Source organism: Alosa pseudoharengus, unplaced genomic scaffold (assembly GCF_046254945.1).
Source record: "Alosa pseudoharengus isolate Yale_2024_CS ecotype anadromous, Long Island Sound unplaced genomic scaffold, YU_APseudo_1.1 YU_APseudo_1.1_scf_8, whole genome shotgun sequence".
Classification (NCBI taxonomy): domain Eukaryota; kingdom Metazoa; phylum Chordata; class Actinopteri; order Clupeiformes; family Clupeidae; genus Alosa; species Alosa pseudoharengus.
Window position 1 is genome coordinate 23,739,420 of NW_027468870.1, and position 21,490 is coordinate 23,760,909.

Consider the following 21,490-nt stretch of genomic DNA (forward strand, 5'->3'; position numbering starts at 1 on the left):
GAGGAAGGCAGCTTATCCTCCACAGTAAGTGTTCACCAGGCCCTTGGTTAGTGCAGTGTGGCGATGCCTCTTGAGGGCCACTGGCTCTGACTCCGTACTGGCCTGCCCTGCCAGTGCTGGCCTGGGTGAACTGGACTGGAGCTAATCTGGGACTAGTGGAGGAGCTGCTTTAATTCCGCAGCTCTCTGCAGTAATTATGGATTATTTTCTCTCAGGGATTTTCCCCTAATCGTTGCTGGCAAAACATCAGACTGTGAAATACCTGATGGTGGAGCTGGGAGTGGCCAGAGGGACTGGACAGGCAGCTCCAGACCCCCTCTCTCTCTCGTGTCTCCTCCTTCCCTATTCGGTGAGCTCTAGTCTTAGGTCGCGGCCAGTCTGAAGATAGTTCACTCAATGACCTCTCTTGGTGGACGGTTGAGGCTCCGCGTGGGAGAGCGGACACGGTGCCAGTGTTTTACTGACACTCACTGCTGGCACATCTGGATATAAGCAGGACTCTGTCGCTAGATGCCAATCCTCTTGTCTGGGCTTCAGCCAGATTGCCATGGACTAACGCCACACACTCTCACACTGTGTGCTCTGTTGCGGCCCCCCGCTGCCCCCATCCCCAGGCCTCCTCGCCTCCCGGCCTTAGCAGCGCGCTGAGAGCTCAGCCACCTTCAACAGCTCATTGCCCCCATTCGCACCGCATCACTGCCCTCCCGCTTCTCCAGTTCCATCCTCTGGATTAATTGCATGACCTTGTGAACGGGAGCTGGCAGATAATGCACTGGGCCCCAGCCGCAGCAGCCGAATACTGCTTGTCAGTTTAGATAGTCCCAACGCTCGAGCTTCGAGTTTTCGCAAGAGTCTCCTCAAGCACAAACATCCTGGTGGGAAGGTGTGATAACAGTATGATTTCAACTCACTCCCAGCTGATGCTTAGCAATGGAAGAATTCTCATATGTGGCCGAAATTCTTCAGCCAAATGAAATGTTGAAATGTTACATGAAATTATTCATTCCAGACCTTTTCATATGGACACAAAATAAATCCTTGGTGCACTCACAATAGCATCTCTAACCTTGGTTAAACAAAAATGTTATATAATATATTTACTTGCTTTTCCTTGTATATAATGGCATATTTATTACTGTATAGTTCAAACTCTCTCTCTGTCTCTCTCTCTCTCTCTGTGTGTGTGTGTGTGTGTGTGTGTGTGTGTGTTTGTGTGTGTGTTTGTGTCTGGGTGCATTTCGCAGGCTTTCTCTAATGGCCTCATGCTCAGTGATGAATATGATATTCCCCCTCGCCACTCCCCTCCGCCTCCTGCTCTTACCAGCAGCCAGCAGAGGTGAGTATCCCTCATATGCTCTCTACTCCTCCAACACACACACACACACACACACACACACACAGTCTCTCTCTCGCTCTCTCTCTCTCTCTCTCTCTCTCTCTCTCTCTCACACACACACACACACACACACACACACACACACACACACACACACACACACACACACATACACAAACATTAATATAAACTTATATACACTAATACTAATATATACACTAATATTAGGGTCCATATCTGTTTCACACACACACACACACACGCGCACACACACACACTAATGTTCTTGCAGCCTGGCAGAGTTGTGCCTCTCTGTCCAGTCCTTCCTCTGTCCCAATCAGCTCTAACCAGCTCCATCTGCTCGCTGCTGCTCCAGCAGAGGAAGTGAGCCCCAGAAAACAAATAGCGGCCCTAATGAACAATGCTGAACCAGCTCATCCAACAACGCCTCACTATCGCACATCTAACCAAACATCCTCTCGCAGGCCCGTCACAGGCACCCGCCGTCCCACCAGGGCTCCGAGAGAGCAGAGCCGAGTCAAGGTCGTTAGGGTCACATCCGTGTGGTTACAGCTAACTTATTAAAGGTGCACTGGATGAAATTCTATATTGTATACTAGCCCATTGTATATTGCATACTGTGTGTGTGTGAGTTTAGCTCCTTGTGCAGTGAAAACAGGCGTAACACTTCCATTTGAAGCATATTTCACTGTGAAAAACAGGAAGTAGATGTAATGGTTCACCTCTAATGGACGGCAACTAGGAAAGGAATAGTTATTGTGTGACATGGAATATGTTCTTGTCACAGACAAAAAAGGAGGGAAATGTTCAGGGAAAAAGATTGAGATTAGTCCCTCAAAATGACCAACTGTGACGTGGCATTCCATTCTCTACAGTAACCTAAGCCCTTAGTTCCGTACGTGTGAGGTCATTGGCAGGACCCTGGGTGGTGGTGGTGGTGGGGGGAGGCCGGTGGAGCGGCCTGACAGAGAGGATTGTTCCTCGCTGGACACTCTGTCCCATGCTCCTGGTGGCCAAGCGGTCCAGTCCCCGTCTGCCAGGAAAACAGCACCACTGTTTGGACACATGTCCACTGATTATGCAAAAGCAACAGGATCTCTCCAGCTATCGTCTCTCGACAAACACAAAGCGCTCCTCTCACTGGCCCCGCCGTGATGGCCTTCCTGTCCCAGCAGTGCAGGAATAAGGGAAGCCCATCAAAGCCTGTGAGCAGGGGGTGGGGGAGGGAGGGGGGGGGGACTCCGCAGCCACTACTCATACACACAATGTCTACAGCTGCTCTTGTTATAATGACTGTTCAACTGGTCAACTGCCTTGAGGGGCAAAATAACACATATTATCAGATATCAACTTCAAAAGACTGTCTTTTTGGGTCAGTGTTGGATCATTATATATTGTTAATGGCTTTATGTATATATTTTATCATGTGCGGGGAGAGTTACAAAAAAAGTAACTTTGTCGTAATTGTAATCCTTGTAAAGGATGAATGTGCATTTGTGCACTTCTTTCTCTGAAATAACTGAATAGGAGTCTTTAGTGCCATGTTGTGTGTGAGTGTGTGTGTGTGTGTGTGTGTGTGTGTGTGGGGGGGGGGGTGGGCAGCATCCACAGGCTGTAGTGTTGGGATGCCTGGCTGCTGGCACGAGGAGCATATCTGCTTGCTGCAGTATGTGTTTAAAGGCTAGTGGAAGGCCACTGGGTGAGGTGGTGCCCTCTCTGCAGCTGTGCACACTGGACCGCCAGCTCAGGGGCACACTGGGCTCTTTGTGATGGGACTCACACACACACTCACACACACACACACACACACACACACACACACACACACACACACACACACACACACACACACACACACACACACACACACACACACACACAGTTGTGGAATTGTTGAGGTCATTTTCCACCTAAGTAGAAAAGGAACATGGAACCTGTTAGCTCGGGTTGGAGTTACTTGTGTCTCTGACTTTCCTCAACTTGCCTCAGGATTGGGGACGGCTCCTCTGGAGACATAATATCCGTGAAAATCTCTTAAACCACTGGATATTAACCACCAGAGTCTGACATTTGGGAATTAAAAATGTTTGAGGTTGTTTAATTTAGATGTGCAGGTTTGTCCTGGTGTGTTCATATGCCACTAGGAAAAAGACTAATTAAAATAGGCTGCTCTTTGATCTGCTTCCTCTGTTTCAAAACATGCCTTAATATATTAACATTGAAAATATATTTTTATGGTATTACTTCAATAAAAAAAACAAAGGCCATTCACCAAAGTCTGCTGAATCTGAGCCATTTGAAGATGGTAATGCTGATAGGGGTGAATACTGATGATGCTGATAGCGTTAAGTAATCTTATCTGCTCTGTGCAGATATCCTAATCCCTTCACCAGTCCGTGTGTGGAGAAGGCGCGACTAATGGAGCGGCTGGAGGATGAGTACCAGGTCCCTTCCTCCCACCCGGTGTGCCTTTCCCAGCCTCCCATCTGCATCTCCGTGCGCGTCCCCGACAGGTACGGTGACGCCATGGACCTCTCTGGAGGCAGCGCTGGCTCTCTCTCTTTCTCTCTCTTTTTCTTTCTTTCTCTCTTTCTCTCTCTTTTTCTCGCTCTCTCTCTTTCTCTCTCTCTCTCTATGAGGTCCCCCCCTTGTGAGAACCTTTGGGCTTTTAACGCAGGAAAGTGATTTTAGCTTCGAAGAATCCTCTTTTCCAGGAAAATGTTCTATGCAGAGATAGGTGCTGTCCAAGACCTAAAGGTTTTGAACAAGTTACAAATAACCTTTAGGAGGCTTTTCAGCTTTCTGTACAGGTCCGTAGCTGTGGTTTATGTGAGGTAATGACTAGGGTTAGTTTAAAGTAGGATTAAAATACTGTCTTTGAGCATTCAAACTAGTTACAGATATGGGAATATTTTACTTAAAACACTGGAATCAGAAATTCCGGTCTGCTTACAAGAAAAAGTGAGAACATGAGAGAGGAAGTTTTGAAGTCCCTAATTTTTGCCTCCAACTATTTCTCTCCCCCTCTACTTCCTCTGGCCACCCCCCACCCCCTTTCCCCTCGTGTAGGGCCTTGGAGAATGGCATCTTAGATCAGTCTTCTTCAGAGGGAAAGAGACCCAAAGCCCCTGAGCATGGTAAGATCTCTGGACGGCTCCTGAGGCCTTTCCTTTCATCAGCCATCACCATCACCAGCATGTCTCCCTGTCATTATGTGTCTGTGTGTGTGTGTGTGTGTGTGTGTGTGTGTGTGTGTGTGTGTGTGTGTGTGTGTGTGTGTGTGTGTGTGTGTGTGTGTGTGTGTGTGTGTGTGTGTGTGTGTGTGTGTGTGTGTGTGTGTGTGTGTGTGTGTGTGTGTGTGTGTGTGTGTGTGTGTGTGTGTGTGTGGGTGGTTGTATAAATGTGTGTGTGTGTGTGTGAGTTGGTGCTTAGCACAAGGATGTGAAAGAGCTTTATGAGCGCTTTGTCAATTGCACAGAAGTGCAGGGAAGCCAGCGTGTAGGTGGCTGGTGAGCGCTGACTGTGGTAGCTAGGTTAGTTGAACCTCTTCTTGTGCTTCTCAGGTGGTCAGTTTGACTCGGGCTCATTGCTAGCAGCCGTAGCCCCTTCCCCACTCTGTCCTCTCCACAACAGGACTCCGTCAGACTACGACATTCTTCTCCCGCCACAAGGTAGCCCATGACCCTACATGTGGACATAGTTCTTATGGGTTGCTGTAAAGTCTTTTTGTGGTGTTGAATTCTCCAACTTACTTTGAACACTATTCTATTTATGTAGCTGCAGTTTTGCAAACATAATTCTGAAGGACATAAATTACAAATTAATAGCAGGTTTTATTGTACTTGGTATGTGAGTAAGTAAGTAAGTAAGTGTGAGTGTGTGTGGGTGACCTAGAGTGTGTGCCAATGTACACTTGTCAAATGACTCAAGAGTTGGAAATAATTAGCTAATTGAATGCTGATTATTTCCCTTCCACACTCACTTCCATTGTCGGTATGTTAACTAATGACTTTGAATAACATTTGAAGGATGTTTAAAAAGTGCATGTTCATTTTTAAAATGTATTCAATCTTGTACAGTTAAAATCATAATCATGGAGGTTGTCTGGGATTTGTCCTCCTAGTTCGCACAGCTGCATGTGGCATTGTTCCGCCATCTAGTGGCAAGCAGTGATAGTGCATGATAGTCTAGCATGCAGGTTCTGATAAATCTCTGCCTAGGAACCCCTTACTCTGCATGATTTCCATCAGGCGTCCCTGAATGTGAGGTGGCTCATGAGTAGTGCTGAGTAGTCCGGGTGTAGCCGCCTCATAGCACTCAAGTCTTCTTCTTCTCCTCTCTCTCCGTGAAGCCTCCCCTGCAGACGACCCCTTCAACAGCACCCCGCCCTCCCAGCCTCCTCCCCCTCCTCCCATCAGGCACAGTTTCCCAGAGCTCCCCACTTCCTCGTCCTCGTCCCCGTCCTCCTCCCGTGCGGCACGGCCCGCCTCTGGACACGACCATTTCCTGCTCAACCCTGGTGAGCTGCCCGTTCCCTGCCCTCCCTTCCTGTTCCATGACGCGTTCCCAAGAGAAATGCACTCTACTATTATATCTTTCAAGTGCTTGTGAGAATTTTTCATTGTGTCTATTCATTTGTGTGTGTGTGTGTACTTCATTGTGTGATTGTGTGTCCATTTGTTGGTGTGTATGTGTCTTTGTGCCTTTGTGTGATTGAGGGTCATCTCATTGTTTGTATGTGTGTGTGTGTCCTCTTGATTGTGTGCACATATATGTTATGCGGCTGTGTATGCTCGGCTGTGGTTTGAAATTGTGTGTTAGGATTTGTGTTCCTTTGTGCTGTCTTTTTTTGTCCTGAATCCACTTACACTCCTGATGTCTGCTCATGCGTCAGTAGACTCCTTCCTTGGCGTGCTGAGTGGATCGGCCCCTGTGCCCCCACGCAGGCAGACGGAGGATAATATGAAGTCTCTAGCGAGGAACTCTCAAGAGTACGACCAACTGCCCCCGACGTCAGGTACCCTCCCACTGAAGCACTTAGACCTTGCACTCAATGACTCCCACTTAAAGACCAGAAGTTTTAATGGCCCAATGCCACATTAAATATTAATGATTTACTTTGTAATAGCCTGTGGACTTTGTCCGGATTAGCTTCTCATACACACCGGTGTGACGGGAAAATGAACGTTCTAAAGAATATCTGGGTTCATTAAATTCAACATAGAATTTTAGAACCTTGAATTGTTGCGGAACGGAATCTTATGTTAGAATATTAAATAACACACACCTTTAAGGGTTAACCATCTGTCCCTGTCTCTTTCACTCAGCCTGGTCCTGTCTCTCTCTTGCAGTAGCTGGAGATTGCTGCTTACAGGCACCTGCCAGGCCACCTAAGCCCCTTCCCAGAAAGACGCCTCCAGACATACACCACAGAAAGACTCACAGTCATGAGTCATCACGAGAGAATGTGGACGCAAAAATTGCCAAATTGATGGGAGAAGGCTATTCGTTTGAGGATGTCAAAAGAGCACTGATGATTGCTCAGAATAAAGTGGACGTGGCACGGAACATTTTGAGAGAGTTTGCATTGGTAGCACCAAGACTGAACCTGTAGCCCACAGCGCAAAACTCCGGATTGGTGACTGTGGCGACACAGGTGGATGCCCAGTTCACCTGTGTCAGTCAGGTGTGGTGGCACGTGGGTTGGGGGCAACGACAGATCTTGGTCTGTGAATAGGGGAGCTGTACACAGCTCTGTTGTTTTTAGCCATAGCAAAGGTCGAACAGGGGAGAAGCATTTACCTGTTGAAACATGAAACCTGTGAAAAAAAAAAAAGAAAGAAAAAAAGAAAAAAAAAGTGTGTTTACAGAGAACAGCTGTGTGGTGGGCTTGCTGGTGCTGGTGCCTGTCTGTGATGCCAGTCTGTGCAGGCTGTCTCTCACCGCTCCTGCAACTGCTGCTGCTGCCAGCCGCCCTGCACCCCCACTCTGCCCTGCCCTAGCCTGCCCTGCGTGCCCAGATCCGACTCCAGCTGGACCCTGTTCTCCAGGCTGACTCTGTTATTTTTGTACTGTTTTTAATATAAATGTTATTCTTTCGCGGTTTCTAGCTATTGTGTAATCAGTATTGTACTGTTTGACCAGGCTAACGCAACACCCCCAGTCTACAGTATAATGGTTCCCTGTCGCATGTGGCCTTCACTACTGATTCTTCTCAGAGCAGTTCTTTGTCTTGAAAAAAAAGAGGAAAAAAGCCTCCTTTAACATGCTCGGCCCTGAATGTAAAGTGCATTCTTCAGTCTGGCACAAGGTTGAGTATTTTTTATCTTTTTTGGTAGATACTAATGCAGAACACCCTGCTGTATCTACACCTACCTGAACATTCTGTTACATTTATTTTTGTTTATTTGTTTTAACCTCTTTATTTTAACCTGTTAAGATCTTGGATCATCACCTAATTTTGGGCACTGATGCTCAAGCGCTCTGTGGATCACTCCAGCAGGTCCCAGCCCTCTGCATTGCAGGTTTCTGTTGGTAGCATCTAGCCTGAGGAAAGGACAGCCCATATTAGTATAGGAGCAGGGGCTCCATGAGTGGCTCCCCCCTGTGGAGAGCTAAGTGTAGTGAATGTACTGTGGAACACAGAGGAGCAGCCTCACGGGTGGACACACCCACCCACCCCTCCATCTCCAGAGGAGCCCTCAAAGGCTAATAAAGCAGAGAATGTATTCATTCAGCTTGGGAGAATGCAGAAAGGGGTTCGGCTGGACAGTACAACACAACACAAGGAACCTGTAAAAAATGCCATTATATCAGGAGTACACCAATAATGCTGGTGCAACGATAATTATGGGATGAATTCAGAATTATTGTATTTATGTTATGTGTTGTTCAAAAAAAGTGCTTAGTTTGGATGGGCTTTGCATTCAGCACCAAAAGGGAATAGGCTATCCATCTGCTAACATCTAGTCTTGTGGATAACAGAGCATAAGATCTTGTAATAAATACTTACTCGTCTGTTAGGATTGGATATCTCAAACATGTAACCAGCCCCTTTAAGCTTCCAATGCGTGCAAATATTCCACCTCTGGTACCAGCAGACTTTTGTGGTCTGCTCTGATCAACAGGCTTATGACTCAGAAACTAATTGTAGTTGCTGTTACAAGATGCTGGTTGTCTCCCACAGAGCATAGTAGCATTAATAAAGTGCTTGAGGGTTATATCAGGAGAATTCCAGATGATTCTTATTAGACCATCTCTATGAGGCCTTTGAACGATTATACCAACAACAGACTGCTTTGATCCTTTTACCCGCTGTTCTACTTCTCTGATCAGGTTTTTGTTTTTTTGTAATCTTAACTTGAAGCTTTACTTTGCACTGGTCTCTCTCTTTAATCTTAAACTTGAAAGTCTAGAACTGCGTGGTAACTCTTTGGCCTACATTTAAGAGTAAGTGGCCTTGTTCAGATTTGCAGGGGGTTATTTTCTCTACTTTCATTCTTTTACAGAAATTTTGTTTGTCAAAAAATGCCTTGTGGATCATGTAAACATAGTGATGTGTGCAATTAATTTATACTTTGTTTAAGGATTCTCTTGAGATTATTTCCATTGTTTAAAGTAACCAGTAATTTGTTCATGTGAAAATGTTTTATAAAAGCCAGTATTAACATTGTTTGTTTTTTGTAATGTTGTGAAGTTCTTTACAGATTTCATGGGGGTAGCATTTATTTATGGTTCTTGCTGAAGGTAACAAAGTAGTCACTGAAACTAACATGAGTTGGTGTCATTTTCTTCAAAATGTACACTTTATTCTCAACAAAAGTACAAAAACAAAACTGTATTTACAATACTTGTATGGCCTTCTCTTCACCCTCTTTGGTTTCACTGCTGACCTGATGGATTTGAAGTAATGTAAATCTTAAACCGCAGTACCTAAACACAAATTATTCTTTAAGGGCTTCATACATACAAACAAACAAAAGGTGGCAGAAATAGCAATATCTCACTCATCAGGACTCATCAGTCTAGTGTCTTCAATCCAGCAGTTACATTCGGTCACTGATGACTTATATTTTGACATTGCAGTACATCTTACATTCTGTTGTGAAATTCAATTCAATATGCCTATCCAAAAGAGCCAAAGTAAAGCTAACTCTGCATCTCACACCATATAAATAGCAACAACAAAAAAAAAAACAACAACTTGGATTGACAAAATAACATATTTACAAAGTTCTCAAAAACACAAAAACAATGCAATGTCTCTGCAACAGTTATGTTTAACTACAGTATGACACACAAAAACAGTTGCCAGAGAATGGGGGATATTAACATGTCTAAGTGATGAGTAAGTGTTGTGACAAAACAAAAGAAACACTGGTGTTATGAGGAAAGGCTTTGTACATCTTCCCCAAGAGCATATGAGGGCAACAGATTTTGCACATTCAATAGGTTTCACATTAAGTGTCCAATATTTCTCTATAAATATGTATAAAGCATTAGCTACTGACATTTACACTCTATTATCCTAGCACACAACACAAGTAGTTCTCACTTAAGGCATATGTAAATAGGACTGACTGACATCTTAATAAAATAAAAGGAGGCTGTAAGGTAGTCAAACATTTGACAGGCCAATTGCCAAATCTGCTGTATTAATTATATGCAGCCATATTTAGTGGCTTTAGAACTACTGTTTGATTTGGGGGGAAATCACCTTTGTATAACTAAACTTTGTGGCTAAGGATATTGGTAGCCTAGAAACAGAGAATGCTGGAACTCAGATCTATTAAAGTAATTTTGTAAGTCTAGTGCTTATTATTATTTTGCTTTTTTTTATGTGATTTTCTATAGCATAGTTAAAAAAAAAACAATGAAGGTGCTGTGAAAAAGCCCTCAAGTAAAATAAAAACAATGGAAATGTAACTCCCAGAAACAAAGTGTAACAGCAGTGAAGACTTCAGGCCCTCGGGACCAATCCATCCCCATAATAACCCCTACAGTGACCAAAAAGGTTGTCCCAGATGATGCAACATTCCGAATCTCAAGCATGATGGCATATGCTCACGAGCTGCAGCTATTTACAAAGGCCTGAAAATATGTACCAGGATTTTAACATTTTCTATCAAGAGAAGCAATTGCAGAGCCCACCCAACCAGCAGTGAGTTGCTGATGAACTATCTTTCCGCAGGAACACAGGGGAAATGTAAAGAGCAGTCCTCAGTGCAGGTGACATACATAAACACAAATGATTTCAGTCAAACGTGTCTGTGGGAGATTATTGTAGGTTTTCATTCTTTTGGACGAGGGCGAGTATTTTGCAATTCGTGCTGCGTATGAGAGGTCTGATGAGGGGTCAGATCGGATGGCTTTCAGACGACATCATTCAGATGACATTACAACATGTTCAGTGTGACAAGGCCTTGCTACTGCTCCTTCCCTATAGACAGAAAAAGAGGTAAACAATTATGACTGACAGGTACTGTGATAAATAACACTTAAGCATGTAAACTGTATAGACACACACACACACACACACATACGCACATATATTACTTGTATGTGTCTCATACAGATGCTAGTCTTCCCAGCCAAAGTGATGGCTGGCTCTGCTCTCACTTACTTAAATGCTCTCATAAATGCTTATGTTACTCCTTGATCGCTGCGTTCCTCTAAGGAACGTCGTCTAGCACTGCCGCCCCTACACGCATGGCAATCCAGACTATTTTCATGTGTAGTTCCCAGATGGTGGAACGAGCTACCAGGTGCTACCAGAACAGGGTGTCCCTCTTTCTTCAAAACGCTCTTGAAGACTCAACTCTTCCAAGAGTACCTCTCCTAACACATCTGAGCACCCAACACACCTAACATGCTCTTCCTCTCCTCTACTTCCTCCTACCTCTTTCTCCTCCTACCACTCTCCTCTGATTACACTTTGACTAGTCATTAAACTTCTGCACTCTCATCCCCTGGTTGTCTCGCAGTGTCTGTAAAGTAGTATTTATTGTTACTCTAAGGTCTCCTTTGCCATCTTGCTTGAATGTTCATTCACACTTTTGAAAGTTTTTTTTTTGCTAAAAGCATCTGCTTAATAAATAAAATGTCATGTAAATGTGCCTGTAATTGACATTCTGCAGAGCAGACTCTGGATGGCAGGAGCTGTATACCTTCCCGTGTGCATCTGAGGACTCTACACATCAGGCTTATGGTTGTTCTCCTCCAGCTTCTTCTCCTCCTCAGAGGTGCCCATCTCCTTCTCTCTGGTTTTCCAGCTCCCTTGCCTGGGCAAACATGAGGCAGCGTTATTTTTACGTTCGGTCATGTGAAAAGAACATCTGATAAGGAACAACAAAGCCCGGTATGATATTACTAAATATACTCTGCCAAGACAGCACGATGCCATAACATTTTCTCTTGAACATTATAAACTGTTCCACCGTTTCCAAAATGAAATTACACAACAACAACAGACAGAATCAGACAGAATACAGTCTGATAGAATCCGCTGTTGGACTCACCTGGAGTTCTTCATGTACAGCCAATAGATGAGGCCCACAATAGCAGCAGCCAGAATAAGGCCAACCACAATGCCCACAATGAGCTTAGCCTGGTCATTACCAGTGGACCTGTCTGGAACACCAAGAGAAACAAGGAAGTATTGATTTCTCTCTGTCAAAACAGCTTAACGTGTTGTTCCAAGAATGAGACTAAAGGTACAAAAAAGTAAAACAATAAAATAAAATGGGCCAAGGATCAGGTTTTCTTTGTGCTAAGAGACAAGCAAAACATCCAAGATGTAACCAAAGAATCACATTGATATTAAGAAAAGTTACTATGGGCAAGAAGCCTTTCCCACACACAGTATGCATTGATAATGATCTGAGGTCCTGTGCCCCATGCTGCTCAGCCCCCTGAACACAAAAGGAATAAATACTTCATCAAATAACCGGCGTCTGCAGACAGCAGACAGATGGAGAATGAGGACGGAGATCAAATATGGGCTTTGATGAGAAAGCCTTGTCATGATGTTGGGCTGCTTGACACCTGGGCTCTGCGTGGGCTTCCTACACACCCACAGATTTCACTTCCACACATGGCAGTAATATACCATCTGCTCCTCCAGCTTATGACAGCTTTCAAAGCTTTTTAAAACTGACACACTGTATTTTCTTCAGTGTTATTCCATATAAAAGTTGAAATTATAAAATGGCATTTCTTACCTCCTTCTGGCTCTTTTTTCTCCACAATTACTGAAATTAGATATAAAATGAAATTAACTTCTTGGGACCAGAAAATAGAAACACAACTTGTGTTGACATGCCGTCATAAACATGTCCCATTCACTGTGTTTACAGGCCCCGCATCCCAGCCGTGATTAAGAGGGAGATGGGTTAGTGCTGTGTTAAATGCCACCAAAAGGGGAAGTCATTCGTTTTGACAGGTGTAAGATTTGAAATAGTGAGGAGAAAATTGCAGCATGCAATTAGATGAGATCAGGGAAGCAGCCCAGCACCCGACACTGACAACCACAACAAAAACTGCAGCAGGAGAAAGACAGAGGAGGAAAACACTTGTCATGTCAAATCACAGACTCGTGAGCTGTTTGGCCAGACCCTCACTCTCACACGCACGCACACACACCTTAAAGACAAAAGTCATAGCACTTTTGCCAATATTAGAAAATACAAAACAGTCTTAAGCAAAGTCCAGTGATTAGTCTGAGAGGAAAACGTGCTTGAAGGAATGGTCTTGAAAATACATCTTCCACAAAACCCTTAAGTTCAGTCAAGATGGAGGATGCTCTTCCACTGAGGTGAGTTGAGAGCATTGAAGGATAGGAAGCAGGTTAGTGCTGAGAGCTGGCGGTCACACCCATGCCATGGGGGCGGGCTCACGGTACTTACCGGACTGCAGGAAGATAGCCCTGGAGTCGTCTCCCAGGCTATTTGTCACAGTACAGAGAACAGTGAGATTCTTGCTAGGCACCACTGTGATCTCGTGAGTAACCTTTCCATTGCTGTAAGAAGTTTTTTCCTGTGAACAAACAGACAAACAGTCAGATCATAGTTAACCTGAGCATCAGCACTAAAATATTATTGTTATTATTATTGTTATTAATAATAATAATATATGTGTATAACATACATTTAAAAAAAAAAAACATTAATAAGTAAATCTTTCCATTAGGGGGTGCTGTATCCATTCAATATGCTCTTTGCTGTTGTCATGACTGGAGCTTAGTCAGCCTACCACACCTAGTGGTAATGGAAAATGCTCCCCCAGGCAAAACACTCACTGAGCTTGATGAGCCAAGTGGAAATAATCACTCAACTATTACAACACACACACCCAAGGCACCTCACTATCCAGAAACTCAATTCTCCTGTAATTGCATTCATTACAGGAAGCACAACAAAAAATCTGAACCTAATTCTGTTGCCATCTCTTCTACTACATGAAACAAAATCCCTTATCATTGGGGACACCCGATCATCTTATCTCCATTTTGTGTCAGCATAACCAGCATTACAACCCTAAAAGCCAGTAGGAACAGCTGGTGTGTTTTAAGTTTGGTATATTAATTCACCTTTACACTTCCCATCATTTCTAAGGCACAACACATGGGAACAGAGACTCAAATATACGACACTGGACCAACGGGAAAAACGTCAGGAACTTGCCTAGCAAATAGCATAACCTTTCTGAAAGATTGCCAAACTGCATTCTAAGGATGAGTCAAGAAGACAATTGTATCTTCATTTGATCCATTATGCTCTTTATATTTGTACAGAAAGCCTTCCCGCTAACAGAAACTACAAAGCCTTCTCACTAACAGAAACTACAAAGGCTTCCCGCTAACAGAAACTACAGTTTTCTGGAAATCAAGGTATTACCCAGACATCAGAGGAAGAAGTCAGCTTTGAGGCAGAAGAGCTTAACCTTAAGTGAGCCTCACATCATGACACCTTGTCAGGAGTAGCAGGCTTCCACATGTTACAGTCTAAGAAGCTGACAAACTTACATTGGTGCCATTGACACTCCACTGGACATTGGGCTCAGGTGAGCCTTCGGCCACACAGATCAGGACTTTGGAGTTTCCATCTGAGCTGAGCTTCTCAGTCAGAACCTTGATCGACGGCTTGCCTGGAGAGAGAAGGATAGCAATTTAGTATGAGTGTAGGCATAGCCAATTCATAAACACGTCATGTACTGGTATTGGATAATGCAGTCAGTATTGATGTGACATGAACTTTCTCCCAAAAAGTCTGACATTATTGGATTGGGGTGTTTGTTTTGCATTTTGAATATCTAGAAAATCAAAAATGGTCAACACAAAGACATACGACATCTACAATGTTTTTAAAAATATATTAATGATCTCACCACTCATGTACATCATGTCAAACTTCAAGCATCTTTACTACCTCTACCAAGACAAGCACATGCTAATATTCCACAAAGATTACAGCATTATCCAGGTTACTGCACTCTGAATACTCAGTAGTTATCAAAACATTTCTATTAACATTCTATAGCAGTCAAAACAGATGTCATAGTGTCTATGGGAAGAATGCAGTGGATAAAGGTTATTTACAAATATAGGTATGACTGATGTGTATGTCTGATGCCAAACCAATACATTCCTAACCTTGTGCAGTAGAATACACTCATTGTCTTACTTAGAAGTACAGATGACTGAATGTAAGGAGTGACAGTGTCACTGACACTGGCAAGCAAGACAGGCACTATTCGTATTGTTCACCGATTAAACCATCACAGTGACCGACCAAAAGGTCTCTTCTCATTCGGGCTTTCCCATGCATGTCTGCGCAATTTGCCTTCAGAGGAGCTAATCAGATTATCATACCCTGGACATCCAGCTCAAAGGAATGACTTTTCTTAATTCCGGCCACAGACACCTTCAGCACATACAGCCCAGCGTCTGCATAGGTCAGCTCTCCGAAAACCGGCTCCTTCTCGAGCTTCTCGTTGTCCTGGAAGAGAGAGAGGGACAAATTATTGTTTTGAGATGTTGCTGATGACAGTCAGAGGCGGACATCCAGGGTTCAGAAAGTGAAAGTCCTGCCAAGTATTTGATCCCACCGTTTAGTAAACCAGCTCATCCTAATTAGCAGCCAGGTAGATCAGATAATTAGTGATATCACCTGTGTTAAGTGCATATAGCCTATATATGGCAGGACTTTTACTTTCTGGAACCGAGATGTCCGCCTCTGATGACAGTCCGTTGACCCCTCCTTTGACCGGGACTGGAGCAGAACAGCAGCTCAGACATAAGGAATGACAGACAGATCTTTACTTCCACCTGTCCCATTCGTCTTACCTTGGTCCATGAAATCTGGGCGTCAACAGAGGCATTCTGATCCACCATCACCACCAAGGTGTCCCCAAAGTTTTTCAGGACCCTCCCCGAGGGGCTGACGCTGAGATCCAGGTCTGGGAGGAGGGAAGGAAAGAGAGGGATTGTTCCAACATGGTGAGACGGCTCCTATCAGCTCGCTGCAGGCGGCTCCCACACGCTCATCTGTCCTGCTTATCAAGCGCTTTAGAACGTTACAGCCCTCAGAGGAGCCCAATTCACCTCACAGCGTGGGTGACTTTGTGATTTAGGGAGGACAAGCTCTCTGGAGACAACCCTCCTCCCCAGTCCCACAAAAGCCTTTGTTTCCAGCTCGCTCGCACTCAAGATTTAGACGTCAGCAACTTCAGTCTGCCCATGGAGAAGCGTGAAATACATTTGAATTGCCATAGGCGGCACCACTACATTCACATTATAGGGCTTTGTCACGGCCTTTGAACATAATTGGCCGAAAGAAAACACACCTAAGAGTGGAGTAATTAAATGTGGCCAGAGTCTGTGCTTATCTCTGTTTGCATAATGCGCCTCCCTGATATTAGCTGTCTGGCCATTGGATGTCAGAATTTTCTAATTAGTTCTCTGCCCACAAGAATGTTTAACTTCCTCTCAGTTGTCCTGAAGTGAAATTTGATTATCTTAATGTCTTTTGGTTTAATTTAGAGAGCATAAAAGTTAAATTGGCAAAAAACGGTATGTCTTTTCATGGGAAAAAGAATGTACCGTACTCAAAACTGATTGAAAACTCACAGTGTACAATGATTTCCTGCGTGTCCTGTTTGTTCTCGTCATCAAGCAGAGAGCACTTGTACTTCCCACTGCTCTCTCGTGTGACACCGCGCAGGGTGTACGTGTTGTTCATCACAGGCACTTTCTGGTCCTGTCAAAAGAAAGGGCACACACTGTGAGCATGCTACAGGTGTGCTGTGTGTGTGTGTGTGTGTGTGTGTGTGTGTGTGTGTGTGTGTGTGTGTGTGTGTGTGTGTGTGTGTGTGTGTGTGTGTGTGTGTGTGAATGCATTAGGGTGAGGGGTCAAGCCATAGACAGGAGAGTGGGCTAGAGCACTGGTGGAGCAGAACACTTGCCTTCAGGTAGAAGTTAAAACTAGTGGGGGGAGGATTGCCATCTGCTTGGCACTTCAGGGTGACATCATCTCCTTCTTTAATGGCACCCTTATTGATTACCTGCAGGTTCACCTTCTCTGTGGGATCTAGTTAAGTGGAGGTGATAGAGAGAGAGGGAGAGAGAGAGAGAAGAGAACGAGAGAAGATAAAGAGAGAAGATGAAATCAAGCATACGTTCCAAGCACTGCCCACAGCAGAGAGGGGATGTCTGGCACTCTCCTCATGCAGTGCAAGGCACCCCCAAGACCCAGCCTTCTTCATTTCTCGAGCCATTTGCTGTGGTGATTTTCTATCGCCCTCTCTTCCCTTCTCTTTCTCCCTCTCTCTTTTTTTTCTCTCTCTCTGTTGAACACAGTGGTGGAGCGAGTGCTATTGCATCTGCACCCCGAGGAGCAGCACAAATCAGCTCTCAGCAGTCACAGAGTGCCACCACTGACAGACTAAATTAGAACCATTGTGTCCGAACAGACTGGGCAAAAAATGCCCACTTCACTGATGTTGCCTGTCTGAAAGCAAACTTCAAATGGTACCCATATACTACAAAGCATGACCATTTCATCATAACATTTATCATGGTCAGTGCAGAGCATGGCTGTGAACATCTCATCCTCCCATCACACTCTCTCACTCACTCACTCACTCACTCACTCACTCACTCACAAACTCACACACACACACACACACCATCATGTGTATGTGTATGGAAATGGTGTTCTACACACTCATTTCACCACAGGGAACAGATTTGAATGCGAGCACAGATGTCTCCAACACTCAAGAACCCAAACAGTCATCCATCTGCATGTCAACTCCAGTCCCCGGGCACCTTAGAGAGCACTAAATCAATATGTGCCTTCAGCTCCCAATTTGTGGGAGGTCAGCAGGCTGCCGGAGCAAGCCGAGGCTCTCCCCTGGGAGGCGCTGTCTACTCACAGTGGACGGTGAAAGTCTCTGGAGCCGACTCCTGGTCCGCTAACGGGTGGGTGGCCACGCAGGTGAACTGGGAGCCCACGTCCTCTTTGCCCGCCGTGTACTGCAGAAGAGAGGAGGCTTTGGACAGGCCAGTGCTTGGGTCCTTTGTGACCTGTCCAGTGATCTTAATTGCTATACAGACAGACAAACACACACACACACACACACACACACACACACACACACACACACACACACACACACACAAACCGAGAAGAGGTTTTTGTAATTAGGGATATCATTAAAATCACAAAAATTTAAATGATTTATGTGTGTGAATGTAACTTACTTTTGTCATCAGGGACCAGTGGCCGGCCATCTTTGGTCCATGTTAAGATAGCAACAGGGTTGGCATCACTGGCAATGCATGTGCCAAGCTGAAAAAGATATTACACTTGACCATTAACCACATGTTTCATCCAAAACTAACATATGATCTATTCTATTCACTGAGATGGGAAGTTGACGCAATCTAGTGTGACCGTTTTCCCTACTACTTCCTCTAATGGCTCAATGTGAAAATGTGAACAAAGGTCACTACTGAAGATTAATAGGTGGACAAATTCCATTTTGGTGACACAGTTTACACATGCTACTGGAATTTACCCAGAATAAATAGCTTATGGTGAGCTCACACCTGACTCACGTTCCGGGGGCTTTAGGGACTTTCCTGCATCATGTCCTTGCTACTGTTACTTTCATTATCTATCATTTAGGTGACTTGGCTCATATCCTATTGTCAGATATTTTAAGATGAATATTCGTGTGTCATGTGCTTCTCATTGAGTCAGAATACTATCTTTTGAAAGCCATGCAGGGGGAGTTGGGCCTGTCATTGAATATGCCCTAAAGGAAAGTCCCGTGGTGCCTGTTGGTCTGGCTGCCTGCACCCTGCCTCCTAACTATGACTGATCTGAGAGCTTCCCCTGCCTGACAGCGCTGCTTGGCTGAGAAGACTTTTCTTCCAGCGGTGTAGCACTGACAAACCACTGCTGCTGCCTTTTTTCCCCCGGCTTCTCCTGCCGCAAGAAAAATGGATGTGCAAAAACTCCATTACAGGAAAAAGCTGGGGACGCATTAATAAGGATGTGACAGGATTAGGTGAGGAGTCGCTCCGGCTTTTGAGCAATTCTTGGCCCTGAGGGGCGGCGGCGGCTGCTGGAGCCGCTGTGTGTGCGGAGGGCTGTGGGGCGGGATAGAGAGCTCAGAGTAATCGCTACTCTGCCCGGGAGCTGGCTGGGGGATGATGCAGGGGCTCAGGCTGGCAGAATGGCACCCAAACCACCGTTCGCCATGCAGGGAAGCTGCAGCAGCAGCCGCAGCCGCACAACCATCAGATAAGAACCCCGCACCCCCCTCCCCACCCTCCACCCTCCCTTCCTTCCTCTCCCCTGCTTTTACACACAGCCGTTTCTCTGCCTGGCGCCTCCAGTGTTTGGGCTATAATGAGAGCCCTCCGAGGGCAATGTGCTGTGTGAGGCTGGCTCTTGGGTTGGTCGTGACCACAGGCCATTTTTTTTTTTTTTTTTTTCTCTCGCCGTTCCGCTGCAGCTTTCCCACCTCCCGTTCCCTCCCATCCCTCAACCCCAGCGCTGCGCCGAGCCCTGACCTTTCACCAGCCATAATGTTTTCATGTTGGAGTGAATTGCGCCTCAAAGCGGGCGCTCTGAGGAGGAGCGTTCTTCCGCCGCAGCGGGTGCGACCGAGGCGGCACTTTGAACTTGACAGAGCTCGGGAGGCGGTCTCCCAAAACAACACCCCACCACCCCCTCAAACCCCACCCCCCTCGCTATCCACCCCCTCGGTCTCCAGCAAACATCAGAAAAAGCTCTGTGTGACATTAAAGGCAAAGAGAGCAGCCAGCAGCCAGAAACTTGAGGAAAAAGGGAAAAAGAAATGACAAGCACTTCGACCAAGATATACATATATACATATCAAATGTGAAAATCATGTTTCAGCGCTGAAAGGCTCATCTGGGATGAATTACTCATCCTCAAAAGCCCCTGTGTTTGGTTTTAGGTTCCTTCAGTTATGCAGTTACAGATGGTTATTTTTGGTGAAGTACCCATAAAATGTCATCCAAAAACTGTGTTGCAGTGATAGGAAGTCAAACACTTTATCGTACTTGAGAGCACAACAAGGGTATTACCCTCATCACCCTAATATTTGTAACATCATCATTGATTTCTTTTCATTTATTCTTCATTCTCTTTCATGGATTTTGTTCATTGCCTCAGTGCATGAACTGAGGCTAAAAAGACATAAAAAGTCAGTGGTGCTTGATCTCACTAGATTGGCAAATGAATAAACCATTTTACTTACGGTGGTAAGCTTTCCATTTTCCAGTTCTTTGGCTTTATCTTTGATCTGGGGTGGCGAAGGCCTCTCTGTAAACATACAAAAAGCTCATGAGTAATGACTGGATTAGCTATTCTGATGTAAATATCTGTTCAGTCGAAACCACCCCACTCCAGAGAGCTCTTAATTACAGGAGCTACACCCCTCTGGTTAAGTGTTGATGCTGTGTGGCCTTTTTCATTTCAAAGCCTATATTTAAGTCCATATAACCAGCAACCAGTCATCGCTTTGTAATCTAACGCAGGGCAATGTGGAAATGACTTACTGTGGACAGAAACTTGCACTGGGTACTCCTTCACGTTGCCTCCCCATACTTGCATGCAGGTGAAGAGCCTCTGGTCCTCCAGCGTTCCCTTGGCGATGAGCAGGCTGGAGTTGGGGGCGATGCTCACCCTGTCTCTATAGCCATCTGAGGCCTGGATGGTGGCCTCCTCCTTGTGTGCTTGCTTTACCAGGAGGTCTCCCGCCGTGTTATCATCTTTCATCTGATGGAGAGAGCACGGAGAGCAGAGCTCATGCTTAAGGCCCTCAGCCCTGAATTGCAGGGTGTGATGCTATAATTATGTTTAATTACGGACTGACAGAATAATGCATACCTGTTTGTACAGCTTACGTGTAGCATTCAGCTCTATAACATTCGCCATATATTTCTAGTTTAGCAGTGGAGGTAAAAGCAACAAAATAACTCACATATTTCCACTTAGTGAACATAAGGCCATCGGGTTGGGCTCCTCCATTGATGCAGGGAACTGCAATAGTCTCTCCATACAAGCCAACAATTGTTGGTATACTGCTGTGAGCTGAGAAACAAACAGAAGGACGCATATACTCATTACCTGAACTAAGGAATGCAAAAATGTGTGTAGAGTAGATGTATGTACGAATCTGCATAACCTATTTAAATAAATAAATGTGTATATGGTGTACATAAATAGGCAAACAGTAATACGAGTAAACATTTTCAATACATATTCAGTGAGTTTTTTTTTTAAATAACTCTGCATTGTTCAAGCAATCATCAAGTAGTATACACATTTTTTCCCAAAACAACAGCAGTAGACAACACATCTAGACTTTCTCCCTGGATATGTGTGCTCAGTCACACACAAAGCAAACCACAGAGGGTGACACAGGGGCGTCAACTACAACCATCTACCAGAATAAGGCGCAGAACCCTATAGAGAGGTTGCCATGGTGATGGGGCCCAAACAGAAGCCGTGCATGGTTTCAGGCAGATGAATGGGATAGGTCAAAGGAGAGAGGTTGCAGGGTCTTCATGCTCCAATCACTTCCATAGTTCTCCTC

General features: G+C 45.0%; 2 protein-coding genes across 4 annotated transcripts in view; one reads left to right on the forward strand and one right to left on the reverse strand.

The window, feature by feature from the left end:
- cblb (Cbl proto-oncogene B, E3 ubiquitin protein ligase) overlaps positions 1-9,031 on the forward strand; it is a 48,776-nt gene extending 39,745 nt beyond the window's left edge. The window contains exons 13-19 of one of the 3 annotated variants that reach the window (XM_076274184.1): positions 1,245-1,336; positions 3,730-3,870; positions 4,427-4,494; positions 4,921-5,028; positions 5,709-5,876; positions 6,255-6,374; positions 6,685-9,031. In XM_076274184.1, coding sequence (XP_076130299.1) covers positions 1,245-1,336; positions 3,730-3,870; positions 4,427-4,494; positions 4,921-5,028; positions 5,709-5,876; positions 6,255-6,374; positions 6,685-6,971 — 984 coding nt within the window. In that variant the 3' untranslated portion in view covers positions 6,972-9,031. The remainder of the gene's footprint in view (positions 1-1,244; positions 1,337-3,729; positions 3,871-4,426; positions 4,495-4,920; positions 5,029-5,708; positions 5,877-6,254; positions 6,375-6,684) is intronic. The other 2 variants (XM_076274185.1, XM_076274186.1) reach the window with 2 other exon arrangements.
- A 99-nt stretch (positions 9,032-9,130) lies between these two features.
- alcama (activated leukocyte cell adhesion molecule a) overlaps positions 9,131-21,490 on the reverse strand; it is a 37,943-nt gene continuing 25,583 nt past the window's right edge. The window contains exons 2-16 of the mRNA XM_076274187.1: positions 20,876-20,985; positions 20,451-20,670; positions 20,150-20,214; positions 18,117-18,204; positions 17,789-17,959; positions 16,817-16,941; positions 16,482-16,611; positions 15,699-15,811; positions 15,225-15,351; positions 14,379-14,500; positions 13,261-13,390; positions 12,577-12,606; positions 11,875-11,986; positions 11,524-11,637; positions 9,131-10,796 (exon numbers count right to left, since the gene is read on the reverse strand). Of these exons, the coding sequence (XP_076130302.1) occupies positions 11,547-11,637; positions 11,875-11,986; positions 12,577-12,606; positions 13,261-13,390; positions 14,379-14,500; positions 15,225-15,351; positions 15,699-15,811; positions 16,482-16,611; positions 16,817-16,941; positions 17,789-17,959; positions 18,117-18,204; positions 20,150-20,214; positions 20,451-20,670; positions 20,876-20,985 (1,634 nt within the window). The 3' untranslated portion in view covers positions 9,131-10,796; positions 11,524-11,546. The remainder of the gene's footprint in view (positions 10,797-11,523; positions 11,638-11,874; positions 11,987-12,576; positions 12,607-13,260; positions 13,391-14,378; positions 14,501-15,224; positions 15,352-15,698; positions 15,812-16,481; positions 16,612-16,816; positions 16,942-17,788; positions 17,960-18,116; positions 18,205-20,149; positions 20,215-20,450; positions 20,671-20,875; positions 20,986-21,490) is intronic.